This window comes from Hetaerina americana, unplaced genomic scaffold (genome assembly GCF_022747635.1).
Source record: "Hetaerina americana unplaced genomic scaffold, ioHetAmer1.1.p SCAF_7, whole genome shotgun sequence".
Taxonomy (NCBI): domain Eukaryota; kingdom Metazoa; phylum Arthropoda; class Insecta; order Odonata; family Calopterygidae; genus Hetaerina; species Hetaerina americana.
Genome location: NW_027287316.1, coordinates 52,252,889 through 52,273,600, shown reverse-complemented (window position 1 = coordinate 52,273,600; position 20,712 = coordinate 52,252,889). Strand labels below are relative to the sequence as shown.

The following is a 20,712-nucleotide window of genomic DNA, read 5'->3' as shown; positions in this document are numbered from 1 at the left end:
GAAAACCTACAGTAACTCTTTACAACATCCCTAAAGAAGAGATGAAGTAAAAGAAAATGCAACTTTGAGCATTAAGCAACCTGAAGTTTCTATAGAAAGTGGATATGGATGATTTTTCAGGGAGATTGGTAAGTAATGTACACAAAATAGTATTGCAACATCACAGAACATCGGCTATAATATTCTTAAATATTTTAGCATTAACAGCCACTTATATCATAGAACATATTTGGATACAAGCTGCTAAAATTTAAGGATGCTGGAGAACAGCAGAGACCGCACATTACATCATTACAACTAAAACATTACAAAGGAAAATTAGTGACATTTTTGGAATATAAGCTCTCCTTTAATTAAATAAAAACTTGATCAAAAAGTTATCTCAAATCTTCAAATAAATCCAATAAATGAAATAATTCCGTTAAGCACTCTTTATCATTGTATTTTTCAAAGATCCTTATAATTTACTACTGACTTCATTTTAAGAGAAAACCAGCGATATAGATTAATTAAAGAAGTTTATTTTCAATTTTTATAGGATCTTCAATAATTTCGGTCTATATTGCATCATATGGCATCCTTAGAAGTCAATGGCAATCAACCATTAATAGAATTTGAAGGTGAAAAAATTCCATCGGCTTACAGACATTAAAAAATGCCTTTACAAAATCTATGAAACAGACAAATACTTCCCATTTGTATGCTATATTCCACTCTATTAGTGACCTCATTACTGCTATGGTGTTCCCCATTCTGAAACTTAACCGGTCGTCATCTAAGTACACATTTGTTTGCCCTCCTCTTTTGATGATCCTGAGAACCGCTTAAGTATGTTGGAAATAAAACTTATGGCTCTATAGTCGTCACATATTGCTGACTTTCCCTTTTTTGGGATAGGAACTAATACTGATCTGACAAAATCTTCTGGTCAAAATTCTCACCCCATAAATGTTATGAATTAGTTCATAAAAATTCTTACTCCAATGTTTTCCTAAACCTTAACGAAGTTTCACAGGAATATTCTGTACCCCCACAGCCTTATTTGATTTCAATTCCATTAATGCTTGTTTTATCTCACCATCAAGTAGGTCTGGACCTAATCTATCCTCATCTGACATATTCTCTTTTCATGTCAATCCTTACCTGGCTAATGTCTTTACCAAATGATTCCTTTACAATTTCCACCCATCTCTCTTGAAACTTTCCGGGTTAAAGTAAAATTTTCTTGATTTATCTTTGACTGTTTGCATAGGTTCTCCCTTCTTATTTCTTGACAGTGCTTCTACCTTCCATTATAGTGCATCAATTGCACTCTTCCTTCGTTAACTTTCCATATCCTCACTATTCATTCCACCATATTTCTTTCGCTCTATTTCTTTTCTGCCTCAATTTATTATTTAAATATTAGTATTTATACAGTCCTTAAACCTTCATATGCTTCTCTGGATTACCACCTTAACATAGTGGAAGGGCTTATGTGTTCCATTGAACCCTAGAGCTGTGCTGGTAGGAGCAATGACAATTGCTCCTGGTAGGGACACCCATGCCAAATAGGTCAAAGGATAGGAGCCAGTCGAAAGATAAGTCTGCGCAACTTCTGTTCCTCAGTGAGGTGGCTGAAAAGGCATCTCACTCCATCTGGCCCCTGATATAAATCCATTTCTGCTACCAGGAATCTTAAAATTAATGGTTCTTTACCTAAATCTGTGCCAAACCATAAAATACCTGATAACTTTATTGAATCCCCAGGGATTTTCCATTTTACCCTTCATCCTACACCTACTCTGGTGTCTTAAACAAGTGCTCCTATGATTAACCCTTTTCTACTGCAGATCTCTTCTCTCCACAGTAATTCTGTGTTCCTAAACCACAGTCCCCTACCTCACGACCATTTCTTCCTTCGTCCACACTCGCATTCCAATCCTGACCGTAATATACAGTATATAGCAGGCAAAAACCACAAAATTATTTCAGACCTGAATAAGCTCACTGAAATGACGGTGGAATTGTAATCCACCAGAATGGATCAACATGGAATTCATAGTTAGTAGACATTGTGCGCTTGTAAATATGTTAGTTTTTACACTTAAGCTTGAAATATTTTGCTTTTGAAAATGAATTTTAATCTTATCTTCTTTGTATGCTAGAAGCAAGCTAGAACATCCTTCAGCCAGGAATCTATTTTATAAAAAGTGTCGCCTTGACTGAAAAAATATTTTTAAGCAATGGCACTTTTTATGCCCAACCATTTGAAAACTACGTTGAATACGACATTATATTTGTTAACATGGGAAAGGTGAATTATTAAGTAGAATTAACAGGCCAGGCCACAATCTTAAATGCAGGCTGCAAGTTTTTTGTTATGATGAATTAATTAACTTTAATTGTAAAAATCACCAATCAACAGAATTAGTTTAACAGATAACAATTATTGAATGGACGTGGACTTGCCTAAAAAAATAATTTTTTGTGAAGAAGCCTGGGGAAAATCTTAAATGCTAACCATATGTACAAGTAAAACAGCTAGATGGATATTGTTGATGTATTGTGCTTAATTTCTGTTCACCTTGTAAGTGTAATTTTGTAGGAAGTATTTTAAAAGCAATTAATAAATAATGTTAACTGTATTGACAGCTGATTTAAAAAATCTTACTAGGAAGGACAATACTGCTACAATGAACATGGTCTTTAAAAATTCGACTCCATTATCAGGTTTCAGTCACCATAGCTTGGATTCAAATGTGGGAAGCTGATGATTTGGACATGAAAATCTGATTACTAGATCATCTGGTAAATATAAAAGCCTCAATTTTCAAAAGAAAAAATGTTTCATCATGAAATGGTCTCTACACTTAATGTATTAAATTCATGTATCAGTTTAAGAGACAAATTTTCTTTGGCACTATTGAACATATGATCAAGTCATGCAATCAATACTGCTACAAGGGAAATTCAATAAAATTTTTGCTTAAAAAAATGTGTGAGGTACAACATCCAATACCTTTTTAAAAATTTTTACAGTGCATTTCCAGATTTTCCTTGAATATATGTTTACATACTATCGTGATGATTCATTAATAAATTTTGAAAATAAAATCATTACCTAATGAGCAATAAAGACATTAATACTACTTTGCCACATAAATAAGTAGCACACAGAATGAAGAAAATTCAGTTTAAAAAATCATGATTAAAGTTACGTAAAAAGAGATACAAATTCCATGACATCCTCCGAATGGCGTCATCCTCAAATTTACTTTTAAAAAAACACTGCACCTATTTACATTCATTTCGTAAATAACCAGTTTTGTTTTAATTAGGCTTCATTCCATGATGAAAGAAACCACCACTGAAAAGCTACAAATTCAATGAAATTACGGTAGAGTGTATTGTAGATATGTTGCTTGTTACTTAGCTAGGTATGGACTTGGTGAAAGTGTGTGAACTTTTGGTTTTAACAAAATATAAAGATGAATTCACTTTAACTGCAATGAACACATACAAGTTGCAGTAGTTGTTTTCCATAGTAATATTACCATTTATTTCATGGAGAACAGTATATCTCATCTTTCTGAAGAAATCCTAAGGTAATATTAATGGACAGGATAAGAAAGTATTCTTCAGACAGGTTATAAAAGGTGAGGAGGCAAAGTATTGTTATTTACCCAATGACAATTCAATGCATTCCAAGTTCAACTGATAACATAACAATAAAGCAGCACAATTGGGTATTTTTCTAAGATGGTTTACTTACTGAGAATACTATTTTACCTTGTAAATAAAAGTAACAATTTAGGAAATAGAAGAGATTAGCAGAAATATTAAACGTTGTATTTTCTCCAGAAATGTGTTAATTAAAAAAAACAAAGTTTCGGCTTTTTGCATTAAAACTCACCTATCACCATTAAATGATCTAAAGGTATCATACCTGGTATCACTGCTGCATTTTTCCAAAATCCAGACAAATTTCTGACACCTAATTCTCCAAATAAACTGAGATTTTCCACAAAATTAGGCTAGATTTCCAAGTGCTCCACTACACTCTCATCTTTAGTTAGTAATTTCAGGCTGCAGGTATTGCAATAAAAATAGAAAAAATTCAGTTTACAGTCAAACGCGATTTTAAAATTGACAAAAATTATATGGAAACAGTATAATAGAAATAAAAGTACCTCCAGTTAAATCCATTTTTTCCTTTTCATTTTAGCAAAAAAACTTCATATAATGTGCGCTAAAACATGAAATTTGATAACATTTCCTTACATTTAAATTTTGGTCCTGATTTTTTAGAAAACATAGACTCCATCGGCTAAGGTAAGCCTTCAATTTATACCAGAGGAAGATGATTCAATCTAGCAAGGCCAGTAGAGAAATGCAAGCACATTCTATTATATATAATTATATTACTCCAAACGATACATGATAATAAAAAAAAATATTGAAATACTTACCATCATCAAGTCTATAGAGTTTGAACTTTTCAAGAAGTCCAATTCAAAACTGCCAATATATTCACATGTGCTCAAGATGCATGAATGCATAGAACTTAAAGTGGAATTGCTACTTCACTGGTACTACTAATAAGTCCATTATATTGGGCCAGCATTGGAAATTGACCGTCTGGCCTGCGAAAAGATGCTCAAATGAGGGTCCTTCACTTAACCTCCCATTGTGCAATAAATATATTTGAGGACTTGATAGGAGGATAAGAAAGGCTTCCAACAAAAATCTTCCTATGCAGCAGTAGAAACTTGCTTCTATTGATAAAAGAATAGTAAATAATAACACTTTTTCAATTGAAGGCACATTTTATCTTCTTCATAAAAGGCTAAATACATATCTCTTATACATTGCAGAACAATAAATATTTATTATTTTAAGATGATAAAAAATATTTTCAATAATTCCTTAATAGTCAGCACATTTTTTCAATTCCAAAGGACAATCTAGCATAAAAAATGTCTTCTTATGTAGCATTAACACCCGTTTATCATTTCAGAGATTCTATTAAACAAAAACCACAGCCAGAAACAAGGAATCTTTGGATAAAAGCTAATTACTAAGTTGAATGTACATCGAAAAATTTGTTAACAAATCATTAAAGTAACTCTCAATGGTATGAATTAGAAGTGCTAAATATTTAAAACAACCGAGCTTCAACATAATAGAACTGAAAAAGTCAACAAAAAGTTTTGATGACAAGAGTGACCTTCAAAAATATTTTAAATTAAACTACTAATCTAGGTGGAATCTTTAACATACAATATATACTATTCACCACAGCTATGCACCTAATTAATGAAAGGGATATTCTAATACTTGATAAAATAAAATATAATCATGTGATATCCAAAATTGGTACACATTTGACTCAGGAAGTATTTTTGCCAACATTTGACAAGCTGCAAAGTTTTTATCACAATTTCATTGGGGTTTCCCGTAACCAGTGCATACTTAAGTACACTTGAAAATGCATCCACATTTTAATGCCTTTAGTGCACATTATATCACTTGGACTTCAATTACAGGGTCCAAAATACTTAAATGATGAAGTATTACGCAGTTAGCATCATTAGTTTTTTAATACAATTCATCATTTCTATTATATAACATCTTAATTTTTTCTTAGCATCAATTAATTAGTTCAGTAATAAATGGAAAACAGGGGTGCAAACAGTAATGCCAATCACTTGAATGTGGTTCCATCCCATCATGTATGAGGGACTAATTGGTGCGGGTGCCCATTGAATCCTCACTTGCCACAAGGTTGCAGAGGGAAGCTCTAATATGTTGAGCATCTCCACTCACGTAAGCAGAATTACCCTCATGAGTGCTAGTAGTTGTATACTAGTACACATTAAGACTTTCATTCTTTTGTGCAATCTATATATTATTTATGCTTTTTGCTTTTCAGTTAATTTCTCAGTGGTCACATGTTTCATTTGAAAAACAATACAGATTAAAATATAAATGTATACAAAATTAACTGAATCAAAATAATTACTTACTAGAATATAGGTACTGCAATGTTATCAAATTTATAAGATGGTTTGGATAGCTGATGATGCGATTGAAAAATGGACTGAAATACATAAAAGGGAACTTTTGTGACTCTGTTCACTGCAGAAAATGGGATTGGGGGGGATTATGTATGTATGTACAATAAAAACTCCATAGATGCCATAGAACACCTTTGTCCATCTACATGCAAAAAATGTTTGACTTCTGAGCTATTCATGACAAGGCCTATGTATGATCACACAATACATTATGTGTATTTGTTTCTCATGACTTAAGTTTTCATTTTATCAAAAGTGCTTATTAGTTCTGGCATACAATTGCTTTGCATCTTTCTCTCTCAAGCATCATCATTCGTCCTAACCATAAATACCATAAATTATTAATATCTTTTATACTAATATTTTTATATTAATACCCAAGGAGATTTTTTCCCCTGACTGTACAACAGAACAGGCATCCAAAATAAAATATATAGGAACATCTATTAATTTCACAAATTGGAAAACAGACATTATATTGGGAAAATCAGAAAATATATATATAATCCAAATCATACCGATAGGTTTATGATCTATTTCAAAATGCATTATAGCATTTTTCCTTAAAAATGAACGGTAATTACCCAAAAATCATGACAAAAAATTCCCCGAAACAAATTGAAATGGTAAATTTTGGAAAACTGAGACAAAATCACTATAAGTACATAAATTCATGTGCATTTTTAAGTATTTACTTTGACAGGAAAAAAAATTGCAATAAATGTCCAGTTTGGGCATTTGAATACATAATGTTCATTTTATCAGCAAAATTTGGACTATATACGTAATAAACAACAGGAAATTAACATTTTATACAACAACAATCAAGATGTGGCTGCCCTAAAGTATATATCCAGTTGCTATACACAAGATAACGTAGTGATGGTGTATATCAGTCTCAAATATGCTAACTAAAATCTTCATGAGAAGGATTTAAGTAGCAAGTGCATTTAGATATGAAAATAGATGCATATTGCCTAAACAGGTGAAACTTCTTTGCATTTCTCACCCAAATGTTTTATATTATTACCTAAACTTGAAACAAACACTAATCATCATCATCATCATCATCACTACTTAGATTTTGGCTTGAACTTAAATTCATTCTTGAAGCAGATTTAGAGATTACCATCACATCAGAAATATTACTAAGTGAAAATGCCACAGATACTGCAAGCTGAACAATTCTCAATCTGTGAGCAATCAGCTCCTTTGATTTACTACTGAAATTCAAAGTAAGAGGTTGACGAGGGTACCTTAACAGCTTGCCTTTGGTTGATAAGGAAATAGGTACTGTAAGTATAGCACGTGTTATTGCTTTTGTAACTTCTCTGTCAATGTATTCGCCACCACCATTTGAAGGTGTCAGCCACCATGCAATCACCATGTCATGCAGGTATATTTCGGCCAACCCTCCAGCGGCTACCACACTCTCCAATGCAGTATGTGACATATGGTTTGGAAGAAGTTTCTCAAAACACAAAGTGGGGTTCAAAGGTAAAATATTTGCAGAATCTGTAGGCTTACTACACTTTTGTGCGGCGATTTGACTTTTACCCCCATTCAATGAATAATTTGAGGCCTCACCTCTGGAACTTGGGTTTGAACTTGGGGCATTTTGGGGAGCAAACAGTTTGATATTTTCGGTGCACCTGTGCCTAAAATGAATGCTGAATTGGTGAATGAGCGAGAGGGCATTTTGACATGAGCGTTTAAGTCCATCCTTCATTCCCATCACTGGAACACTCAACATCAATGACCTTACCCGAGGAACTCCTAACCATACAAGGCCTGAATTCCTTGAGGGGCTTGCTGGCCATGCCCTCACCCAATTCACAAAAAAACAATCAACAACCGTCAGGTGAGAGGATTTCTGGTCATGCATTAGATACCGCAAGAAGTCAACATCATCTGAAGGAACTGAGTGGATGAGTGAGATGTAAGCCAACTGGCCAATTTTAAATTTAATAAAATCTGATGGAGTACATGATGTCACATATAAACAATTGGGTTTGAATTCAAATTGGTCCTGCTTAATTTCAAATGCACTGGTTACTTCATGCTCTGTGATTATCTCTACATTGATACTAATACAGCCATCACAACCGTCGTTACCCCTTTGCCTATTTTCTCCACTGGTACCACAACTATGAATTGAATGCCTACAGGTTTCTTTATGGAAATAATCACTTTTGGATGTAAAAAGATATCCAATCCCATATCCTTGCACCAACACACCGTCCAATACAAAGCAATGGTCCATTGGAAAACCCACATTTACATGACAAAGAGGACTAAAATTATCAACCATAAAATTCAGGTCCCGGCTATCCTTTTCCACACTTTTTATCCAATCACAAAGCAAATTTGGGACAACCTCAACAACATGGGCAGGGAATCGAGTATTAAAGAACATTTTCAGTAGAGTAAGCACTTCAGGATAATGGGCGGAAATAAATTGGGAACTATTTTTCATTAATGCTTCACAGTCCATGGTATTTACATTAAATTCCTCATCAGTTAACTGAGAAAGCTTCTCTTGACATTGCTTACCATCAGCAGGAATTGTTGAACCATATAGATGACATATATCTGAGAATTCACAACTCTTACTCAGGTAATCTAAGGCCTTTCCCAATTCCTTCCTCAACCACCCAGGTCTCCCTACACATTCCAATGCGGAACATTGTCTAAGGAGTTCTGAAGCTATCAACACAAGGCTCTTTACACCATCACCCCACTCATGCTCAAGTATCCTGCATGAGTCTACTAGTGATTTCAATAAGGGATGAATGCTTTTGGCTGAGTTTCTTAACACTAGTATTTCCATCATCTGCAATCCTGTGCGAGATATAATTGGAGATGTCCCAGTGCTGTTTGCAGATGAGCTTTCTCGAGTAAAAAGGACTGCTAACCCATTTGGGCCAAAAGCAGGTGCTATAACCTCTGCCAAGGCAGATGTTAATTCTGCGGCTTGATTAAGTACCGCAGACCTAAAACGACAAGTTTTGAGTTATTTGTTAGCTTACTGTATATGACTTATGAAAAACTCAAACTGACATGAAATAATGATATAGAAGAAATATTACAACAATATATATTTTAAAAAACACAATACAAGGTGCTGGTGACCCTTCAATCAACAACTGATGCAACACTTCAATTCTATAATCAGTTGAGTATTATAATTATGTATTTTATAAAAGTGCATCCCTAACTTAAAATATGAAGTTGATCAACAATTGTAAAATATTTCATTATTCACAATTTCATCCTTTACCTTGCAGAATAATTTGTCAAAATTATTAATACTTTCAAAGAAAAGTATTAAATTCAGCCAAGATTGAAAAAATTTTGTAAAGCGAATTTAGTACAGGGATCCAATGTGTGGGCACAATGAAGTGAGGTAGAATGAATGCAAAGTTGAAGAACAGTTTCCAGTGGTGAGGGGTTTCAGGTTGTGCCTTGTTAGGCACAGATAAGAAATGTAGCAGGGTTCACTCTCCATCCATCCAAAACCTCTTAAACCGTCCATCTTCAATGTTTAACTACTAAATAGTAAAAATCTTGGGCCTCTTTTAAAATATATAAATGATTGAAAATGGAATTATAATTACCTTTTATTGACGGCCACACCTTTCAACAGTTTCATCCTTAAGCATGTAGGCGGGATGGTATTTTGTTTCTCCATCATTTGCTTCCCACCTGAGGGCTGGATTAGGAAATGTATTTTTCTGGTCACCTAATGATGTATACCTATTGAATGAACACAATTCATCAAATAAATAAATGCATCTGCATTGAATTCAACAATTTTTAAGTTACATAAATCAATTACAATAAACTGTAATTGTGACTCTACAGAGGACAATGAGCTCAAAGAACTAATTCCAGCTGTTTTACATTCTTTTGCCAATATTATTCCACTGCAACACAAAAAATAACAAAGCAAGATTTTGGAAAGAGGAACATGCATAAAACAATAAATTGTGAAAAAAATGCCAATATGAATGGTATTAGTGACAAATTAAAAGCTTCGCTATCAGAAACAGTAAATAGAAAAGGAGTGCATTGATTAAATTTTATTTGGCCTTACTTAATGTGATTGTTACTCAAGAGACCTTTTACCTTCATTAGTGGGTATTATGGTGTGTAAAACTCTCCCTTTCCCCGAGGTAATAGGTGCATTTTATGGATTAAAGCTAATACAGATTAAACATACATAATTTTCCCACCAGTTTGTGTACACCTTAATGTGTCCCATAATTACTAACAAAATCCAAGAGATAGCACTCATTGTATCGGAAAAGATACAGTGTTAGTAAGCCTCATTTCTCACTAGATTCCTGTTCAAGTTTCAGCCATATACATTTTGTGATTTAATATTCATAGTCCATTGAAGCAACTTTTGCTATTCATAAAAATTGATACAATATGGTTTTTAATGATCAACAAATCAAAGTTCGCGAAATAGTTGAGGTCACAGACATATCACAAGGTACAGTGTTTTCAATATCGCATGAATAAATGTATGTGAAAAACATATCCGCAAGATGGATGCCGTGCTTGCTTTCAATGGAGAATAAATGCAATCATGTAGCCCATATGGTGGCTTGTTTCAAGCATTTCCGTCGCAATCCAGACAAGTTTCTGTGTCAATGCATAAATGTCGATTGAATATGAACACACACTCCATTCCACTACTACACTCCAGAGGCAAAGGAACAGTGGAAACGGTGGGTTTCTAAAGGTGATCTGGCTCTGAAGGAGGTGAAGACTGTGCAATCAGCCACGAGGTGATGGCCATGGCATTTTGGGATGCCTGTGGATGCATCTCCATTGATTATGTGCAATTGGACAAATGACAAATAGAGAGTAATAGGTATCATTACTACACCGGTCAAGGGAAGGAATCTAAAAAAAAATTCCTCGTTTGGCAAAGTGAATTCTATTCCAACAAGACAATGCATGGGTATACACCTGTACAGTTTTAATGGCAAAAATAATGCAAATAAAGTTTCATTAAAGCATCTACCTTTTTCACCAGATTTGGCCCTCAGTGACTTTTTTTATTTCCAAACTTGAAAAAAATGGCTCAGCAGAAAATGATATATGTCGAATGAAGAGGTCTCACCAACACAGATACCTATTTTAAGAACCTTCTGAAATCTTACTTTTTGGATGGCTTATTAAGCTGGAGAAGTGCTGGGAAAAGCATACCAAGCTAACAGGATATTATGTTAAAAGCTAAAAAAAAATCTATCGAAAACAAATTTTTCCTAAGGACTTATTGAGTGGCTCAAGTACACCCTATCTTAACTTAGTAATAAAAATGTACATGTTTTTTTAACCTTTTCAGTCCACCTTTGAAATCCTCTTTTGATTAAATTTCATTGTGGTGATAGCTACATTGCCAAAAAATTCTTTTTATTAATCACTTTACCACTTAACAACCTCTTTAGCACTTCAAATTTTGTGTCAAATAATTTTAAATACAAGGTTTGTAGCAAGAAATTGGGGAAAGTTGGATCCATTCACAATACCTAATTACTGCAAGCATGTGTCCAGTATGTTTACAAACCCAAGCAGTTTAAAGTTTAAATAATTCTTACACCAATTCATTATCTTACACTGTCCTTGGCATCACAGTTTTTAGACCCAGACAATATGAACGTATTTGAAACTCACATCAATCAGAAACTTGATTTATCAGTGAAAATATATTTTCACTTATCCTTTTATCAAAAGATATTAAAAAAAACTAATTTCATGATATTAAGTTATATAGATCACTCAGGCATGATAACAACTCAATCAGATAAGCAACAAACTAAGCAGCATAACAATATAACATTAAAATTACCCTTTATCATAAAGAGAACAATAAGGAACTGATAGTTGACGTAGAAATGTCCAAACATTTTCATAACTCCAGTCAAGAAGAGGACTGACTCTCATTATCTTTGGCCAATCACCATCAGTCATCTGGGTAAAAAGTAGAGAAAAACAATAATTATAATAATCGTTTAATTGCCCAGTGGATAATTTTTCATACATAAGGCATGTCATACACAAACAGAAAATTGGCAAATACATAAAAAATAGATCATAGGGGCAGCATATTATAAATATTCAAACACAACCTTGGGATCCAGTGCAGTCTTCTTTGTATGAATGCATGTGATATGCATGTCCCTCTCTCAGATCATACCAAGACTATGAATGCTGGAATTCCTTAAATATTCCTGAAGGTTTACACACCCCGTTTACTTGTCCACACATTTTAAACAAATTTTGCTACTGTAAAAGAGATCTATTCGCTCTCATGCTAATACACACCACTATGTAATTTAAGCAAGCCTTTTTTTTATCAGGTATGGAATCATAACTGTACTTAGTTAATATTTCTTCTAAGGCTCTGATTCATGCGAAAGGTAATCAAGAAACTTACCAATTAAGATTTCACATCCATAACTACACCACAAGGGATAAAGCGAATCTAAATAATACTTATCATAGATTGTCATCAACTTACAACGCATTTCATAATGTGAACATTTGACTGTATAACTATCTGCCTACTCAGTTGAAATTGGACTGTATCCACAGTTTCAATGATAGAGTATATACCTGGTAACTTGCTCACCCACTTTACTCATTTGATGAATTCTTTTGTGACAATATTTATCACATTTAAAAACTTATGTTTACATACAAAGTAATATTTATATTGACGACATTCAATATGGTTGCACCATTTTTTAAAGTAAAAAAAGTATTATTATTAAATCAAATATGGCTCTGAGAATAGAAAATATTGCAGCCAAACTACTGAAGGCTTTAGGCAATCATGAAAGGAAGATTTTTTAGTCCAATTCATGGCAGCTATGAGGCAGATGTATGACCAGACGATTTTTCAGATCAGAGTTACTTCCCATCCCATTAAAAGGGAAAGGCAACTGTATATGATAGATACGGAACAACCAACTTTTTGCCAAAATGAAATCCCAATATCCTCTTCCATTCAGTAATGGCTGCTTTAATGAAATTTTTACCTGAAATGGTTGAAGTGATATAGATCTTGGATCTGTGCGTCGAGTCCCAATGAACACTGCTTTCATATCACCATGTTCACTGATAAATCTCGTCAATGCTTCCTTTAGGGGTCCTGATTGAACATGTAGCTGTATATTATACCTATATGGAATAACAAGGTGTCAAGTGTTATAAAGAAATATATAATGATAAGTTGTACAGTAGTCTCCAAATCAGGGATACTCTTTAATAGCCTATTCATTGAGTTATAAATGCCACCATCAGAGTAATAGTGGAATGAGGTCTCTGGATAGATGATGGGGGAAGTTAAAGGTGAGCAATCAGAAGTCAAAGAATGGGTTATCCTGTACTTTGATACAAAATTGTAGAAAGTTAACTGATCGTCCATCAACAGTCTCCTTAGTAAATCCATGTATCTGAGTGAAGGAAGGGGAAGTAATTGAGCATGGAACGGGAAGAATAAGATGAGGAAATGTAAAGAGTTCCATTGAACATGTGGTTAATGTGAGGACTTTATGAGTATTTTCACACCTCTCTTACAATAGTTTAAGAATTATCACAAATAAGGACAACATATAATTAATAATATTGCACTTGAAAAAGCCTATATTCTTTAAATTAACTAAATTTTAATTTCCTGAACTTTATTTTTCTCGCACACGATTGTACTGTTGACTCATAGGTCATATTTTGACCAGACAATATTCAAATGAAGTTTTACAAATGAATTTTCCTAATGCATGACATTAGGAATTAGAAATTATTATGATGTGAAATATTTTGCATAAATGAGACTGCTCAAAAAACAAATGTGATAATGTTACAAATTTAAAAAAAACATTCGTACTAAATATTGGAAAATGATTGCAATACTTTAATCAGAGGAAAAGTATTCTGATACTGATAGCTCCTCTGTTCATTCAGCAGCAATATAGTAGGGATACTCCTGGACTCCTTACTCAAACCAAATCTCTAAGTGAGAATTCATGGTCCCTCTTTCTGAGGGACAAGCAAAGCCCAACACTCCAAGGAAACTAAAGATGGTCTCAGAGAACCACAGGAAAGAACTGACTTGAGTTTAATGGAGCAGATGAAGGGGGTGGGAGGAGTCCTAGTCACAGCCCGAGGAAAATTGGGAAAGGAAGATATTTTTGAGGCAAAAGATATGCTTAGTGCCAAAAATGGTAGACTTGTGCCCAAATTATGGTTTTAATATTCAAGCGCATCAATTACCATTATTTTTATGAGTGAAAAAAGGATTGGTAATCTAAATACATACATGCATGTACTCATGTATGTGTGCTGTACATGTATGTACTATGTGCATACATGTACAGCAAATTTCTCAGTCTACTTACAAGCTTAGCTATTCCCTACACATAGGACTCTTATTCGCTATATTTTCCATCATTATATTCTTGACAATAATAATTGGGGTGGTTTCCGGTTGCCTTCCTCAATAGTGTTTTTAACGTGACGCCATCACTCAATGGCCGTCCCTCTGGGGTCAGACGCCTTTGCAGTCACCTCACTGAGGAGCAGATGCTGCATGGACTACCTTTCGTCTGGCTCTTAACCTTCGACCTATCATGACATCGACATGGGTGACCCTACGAGGAGCAATTATCATTGCTCCCACCAGCACAGCTCTAGGGGTCATCGGAACACACAAGTTCTTCCACCACATCAAGGTTCTAGTCCATGGGAGGGTCCCAGGAAGATATGGTACCCAAAAAATCATATACCTTGGGTGCAGCTGAGGGTGCCCAAAGGCATGCCCAAGAATAGAACCTGGGCTCTTGGATCAGTAGTCCAGTGCTCAACCCCCTGGTCTATCACATACCCACTAGCTAATTTAAGCCACTCAATTCAACCACTTAAATGCGGTATTGAAACAGGATAGAGACGTAAAACACGGCAATAATAGATAAATTATAATCAAATGACATATTTCAGTAATAAAAATGGGTATGAGTAATTATTCAAACAAAATATTCTCTAAAAGCAGCCATTATGTTGTACAACTCCAAGTTTTGCATATCCATCAAATGAAAGAGAGAACGTACTTTTCCACAAAATTTATCTGGTTTGGTAAAATGCATTTCACAATTATACGACATCATTGGGAACAAATTTATCATAAGATTAACGTGGTATATACACAGACACAGTGGATGGGTGGCGGGAGTAAGTTGGGAGCTCAAAAAGAACTAGTTATTTCATGGGAAACAGTAATCGATAGGAAGTAAATTTTAGTAATTCTGAGAGAGGGATGGGAGTGGGGGGACAACAAGAAATCAGGGGGGAAGTAAAACATGGGGAAAGGGGTCGTGATCAATGAGGGGTGGTGGGATAATGAGAAGATTGCAGAGGAGGGGTGATGAAAGGGAAGTGGTAGTTTTTATTGGATTCAAATGAGAAAAGAGTTATGGCAAAAATAGTGCGGAAAAATGTGTTTGTTGCAGAGTTTTATTCATGAGTTTGGATGAAGCTCTTACAATTTCAAACTGTTTGACAGCATACAATTTCAGACCTTCGGTCACTCTACGCCACACTTCTGGAACTGAGTCATTGTTGTGATTGCATTCTTTTAAATAATGCTAAGCAAAGAGGTAGGTGGAGCCAGAATTGTAAAAGCAAGTGAAAAATTCCCTTGAGTCCACTTTTGGATGTTTCTGCCGGCATGACCAATATATATTGTATTGATGTTGTTTCATTTTAATTTATAAACTCATGGTTTTAACAATTTGTCCTGAGCATCTTTACTAATACAGAGAAGTTTGATAAAGGTCAGAGGTGTATAAAAGGGAGATTGGGAAGCAATTTGACAATTTGAAAGAGATGTAGTCAAGAAATGCAAGGGGACACCTTTTATTATCAGTAGGTTTTAGTATGTGAGAGTGGGAGATTTCATTGATGGCTATTTACCTTAGTTTTCTCCTTAATTAATTTTCAGTCAAACTGTCTAACCCTTGTTTGAAACTATGGCTTTTAAGCTTTCATTTTCTATGTTGTAATTATTGGGGGTGAGTGGAAAGTTTAGGAGACAATGGATCATCAAGTGGAGGATGAGAGATGTATTGGAAAAGTGATGGGAGGAGTCATTCGGGATAATATGAACAGTGTAGGTAGATTTTCTGCAAATACCAAATACATATTTTTCTTTAATTAATTGTATTCTTAAATCTAAAAAGTTAATCATGTGTGGTTGATATTTCTCCAAAGAAAAGGAAAAGTTAGGGCTTAAGGAAGGAATCTTGTCAGTTCGTGCCGCTCCAAAGACAAAGAATATCATCTACATATCCAAACCAATAGTCTACACATATAAAGAGTTGAGTACCTGAGTTGAATAATATTTCTTCAAGAGAATGGATGAAGACGCTGGCTAAGGGCCTGAATGACGATAAATGAGATTATTGAAAATAAAATAACTTCACATCACATTGTGTCCATATATATATATCTATATGGACACAATGTGATGTGAAGTTATTTTATTTTCATATATATATATATATATATATATATATATATATATATATATATATATATATATATATATCTATATAATAATATATATCTATATAATAATATCTATATGGACACAATGTGATGTGAAGTTATTTTATTTTCATATATATATATATATATATATATATATATATATATATATATATATATATATATATATGAAAATAAAATAACTTCACATCACATTGTGTCCATATAGATATATATATATATCACACGTATCTTATTACAAATTTTTACCTAATAATGCCATTTTATGGTAAAACTCCTTGTACCTTACCAAATAAATTCTGTAGAAAAGTCCATTCTCCTTTTCATTTGATGTATGTACAAAACTTCCCATGAAGTAAAGCCTGACTCTGTACAGGATTAAGACACTAAAGACTGAAACTGATACCATAAGAGATTAATCCAGAGCTACAGAGAACCAGAAAGTGTGTCAATGATTGGCATAATAGTTGGGTGGGGTAAGAAAGTGGGCTAAATGCAATTTGCAGTGAAAATGATCCAATGAAGATGATATAGGTCGAAGAGGGGCTAGGAGGGTATTCAAAATTAGGAAGGATGAAAACTACAAGCATAGATTTTATATAAAGTAAAGGTACTTATGAGCAATCCATTCTAATTTCGGCTCACAAACTTTAGTTTTATGAGATCAATGGATGAATGGTAGTGCTTAGGGGAGGCGACGAACGGCTGAGGTCATTTACGCCATAGGGGATGGACAGGAAAGAATGAAGGGTGGAGAGAAACCCGGCGTAGGCATTGGCCTGTTCTTTAAGGAAGGCGCCAAGGGGTCCGCAGCTTAACCTCCCATCCGACGGATGGCGTACTCACTCAAAGTGCCTTCTACAAAGCACCTCAAGTAGGGATCGAGATATCACTGAAAGATATTCAACACCATCGGGATTTGAACCCGGGCCTTCTGGGCGAGAAGCCAGTATGATAGCCACCTCACCATCTCGATCCCCCTGGATAAATGTCATAAATGTATCATTGTATTAAGGGAAGGGGAATAAGATGGAATGTAAGCATTACGACGCAATAATCCTTTGGAGTACATCAGGGGAAATGTTAAAGGAAAGAGTCTGGAAGGTAACATTGGACAAAACTGGGGGAGTGCATGTGTTTTAATTCTTGGATGGGGATGCACGGATAATCTTTTAGGTCTTCAGCTAGTAAACCTTTATGGATGTGGATAGGTTATTATGGAATTTGTAATTTGCGTAAGGTATATGTCAGGGTAAATCAAAGAAAATTTTGAAAGGTTTAAGACAATAATAGCAGTTAGGAACACAATAAAAGGGATTCTGATTGTCCCCAACCTTTCTACCTATTACTTCGACCTGACAGACCTCACCAGGGCCATACAACTCTGTGGAGAAACATGTGGCTGCCCAACCTCTTGAGGAGGGAGGATGTAATTGGAAAATGAATTGGAAGGGAAAGAAAAGCCCACACGGAGGAATTAAATAAAGGAATTAAAAATTAAGTTGGCGACATGGTAGATGATTTGAATTCATTGGGTAGGGTGGCCACTAAACTCTGAATTTTCAAGAGAGGCATTGAGCTTCTATAAAAATGTATTTTGTCAGCTAAAACACTGAAAATGGCTAAGTTTTTACTTCTAATCATCTAAAAACCACAAATATAATGAACAAAAATATATTAATAAATCAATAAAAATATATGAACAACAAGAAAACTATGAGCATCATAAATAAATACCTAAGAATATTTGACCGTGAAAAGATACAGTACTCCAAAGTAAACTTGAGTTTTCTAGCAAAACAGCCAACTCCATGCAGTATTTTTGTTTAATTAATAATGTTCACAGTGAATTGTTTATAAATTTTTACTAACTGGACGTATGCCAAGGAGTGATTAAATACATTAAATTAATCCCTCAAGATCAATCATCCACTCTCATAACACTAAGGGTTATGGTAAACTTAATGTGCTCCAATACAGATCAAAGAAGACACATACTCAATTGGGAAATTTAGGTATTCAATTCTTTTTGGCAAGATACCAGAAAAAGCCAAACAACTAGTGTAACTTGATTAAAAAACACAATTCCTTCTGGCTGGTATCTGACCCAGTACACACCATTGAAGAATATTTTGAATGTAACTTCAAGGAAATATTGTTCTGTGGTTTGTCTTATTTGCTTGTAACAATTGCTTTGCGTTTTGATTGTGTAATTTGATGCATGTAACTATGTGTTTATCCATATCTTGGCGACATATGTATTGTGGCTTTGCCATTAAACTGTTGACAGTTATATAATAATATTAATTAGAATTCTTTGCCTGAACTTCTAAATGGACATCAACAGACAAAAAAATAATTCAAATAAGGAAGCATGCATGGATTTTCAATCAAATGAATCCTGATGATTTGAAACTACAATCAGTAAAATGAAAAAGTATCATGCAGAAGCTTCTTGGTAGCCTCTACCTATTACAATGGCTACACATACCACACATTAAATGTTGCCTTCAAAACCCTCACCTTAATGCCGCTTCACGTACAAACTCTTCTAGTTCCGGAAATGGATCAATAGTTTTTATGTAAAGTGCTGTCAGCGGCGGTCCTTTGGGATAGCATTTTGTGTAGAGTGCAAATATTAAATGTAGGAGCACTGTACAATCCTTTCCTCCATTGAAAGAAATAAAGGCACCAGTTCCAGCTCGATAGCGACCAAAACACTCTTCCACAGTCTAAACAATTAAAAAAACCCATGACTCCACAGAAATTAATATATCGACACGGATTACTCCAAGTTAAAAAGTTACCTTTATTGCTTTGTTTAAGGGTTCCAGAAGTGACTTGGGGGTAGTATGGTTTTCTAATAACTGAAAAACTCGCTTACTAACTTCTCGAGAAACAACATAATAATCAATTTTTTCTTCTATCTGATCATCAGATACCTCTTCTGGAAGGGGACGAACTTCTATACCATCTGGCATTTCATTTTTTAAATGCAAATGAGCTCTGGCTGCGAGCAGCTCATCAGGGGAATCGACCACAATTACAGTCTCGTAGGATTTATCAAGAACGGGATAACAACCAAAGCTAACACTTTTTCCAAATAAACCAACTGCCTTATTAAGAGTTTCGATTAACCTATTTTCATTTACTTTATAATAAAGTTTATGGCAATGAAACTTGGAAGCTGGCGCTGATGAATTAGAAGAATCAGTAGGAAATAAATCGGTTGGATTAAGTTCGGAGAGCGCCTTCTCCAAGAGTTGTGGTATTCCGGGAAATATCACGACGTTATGAACGACTACAATAGGATCGCTGAATACATGAGCACTATTACCCTGCAGTATCTTTGCAGACGTCGGCAGATTTGCCATTTTCAGCGAAGGATTTGTAGAAACTGTTGGCCCACCTGGATAAAACGCGAGAATATATTTAGCCATTTCTTGGTTCAATTTTAACTTCTCGCCAAATGCCTTCGCAACACCTTCATATGTCACATCATCATGGGTTGGCCCAATTCCTCCACTGGTGAGAACTAGATCATAATTTTTAGAGAATTCGGAAATTTCGGCAGCTATGGTATCCACTTCGTCTGGGATAACAGAAATCTTTTTCAATTTTATGCCCATTGAATATAATTTTTTACTCATAAATGATGAATTGGTATCCCTTGTCATTCCTTTCAAAATCTCATCCCCAATAACAATAATTCCAGCAGTGCGAGGAGACATGGTTCATGCTTTCAAAGTGCTTGACGTGCAGTTTTGTTTAAAAGTAAAAAGGATTAAAACTCAAACGAAGTTATACATTTAATTTAAACGATAGAAATATACCTGACAAGGTGAAAACAATAGCTACCGCACCCAAATGCTATAAAGGCACAATGGAGCAATCAAATACGTTAATCCAATAGGTACAAACACACGAACATGAATTGAAACAGAAGCACAAACATTTCAAAATAAACTGCGAAATATGATGTTTGCTTTTTCCAAGAACTACCGGATTTTGCCTGTGACCACGGTGGCGCAAGTGTACGTAAGCCCTTCCCACATGGCAGATTAGCCTGGGCCGA

The 20,712-nt window shown here is 34.6% G+C and overlaps 1 protein-coding gene across 2 annotated transcripts; it reads right to left on the bottom strand.

The window, feature by feature from the left end:
• Positions 1-4,846: 4,846 nt before the first annotated feature.
• Positions 4,847-20,712, bottom strand: LOC139696465 (FAD synthase-like). 2 transcript variants are annotated; one of them, XM_071595248.1, is made up of 6 exons: positions 19,445-20,712; positions 19,161-19,369; positions 13,115-13,256; positions 11,923-12,044; positions 9,677-9,815; positions 8,945-9,052 (listed from the first exon to the last, which is right to left on the bottom strand). In XM_071595248.1, the coding sequence occupies exons 1-5, from the start codon at positions 20,366-20,368 to the stop codon at positions 9,680-9,682; spliced, it is 1,533 nt and encodes a 510-aa protein (XP_071451349.1). In that variant the 5' UTR covers positions 20,369-20,712; the 3' UTR covers positions 8,945-9,052; positions 9,677-9,679. The 2 variants fall into 2 exon arrangements, with proteins under 2 accessions (XP_071451348.1, XP_071451349.1); XM_071595247.1 differs by lacking the exons at positions 13,115-13,256; positions 19,161-19,369; positions 19,445-20,712 and having other exon boundaries at positions 4,847-9,052; positions 11,923-12,032.

Bases quoted from the DNA above. Each gene is read 5' to 3' on its own strand.
- LOC139696465 (XM_071595247.1), bottom strand. From the start codon at position 9,753: ATGATGGAGAAACAAAATACCATCCCGCCTACATGCTTAAGGATGAAA. The intron at 9,053-9,676 runs GTAATTATAATT...TTGTCGTTTTAG, and splicing joins GGTGTGGCCGTCAATAAAAG to GTCTGCGGTACTTAATCAAG.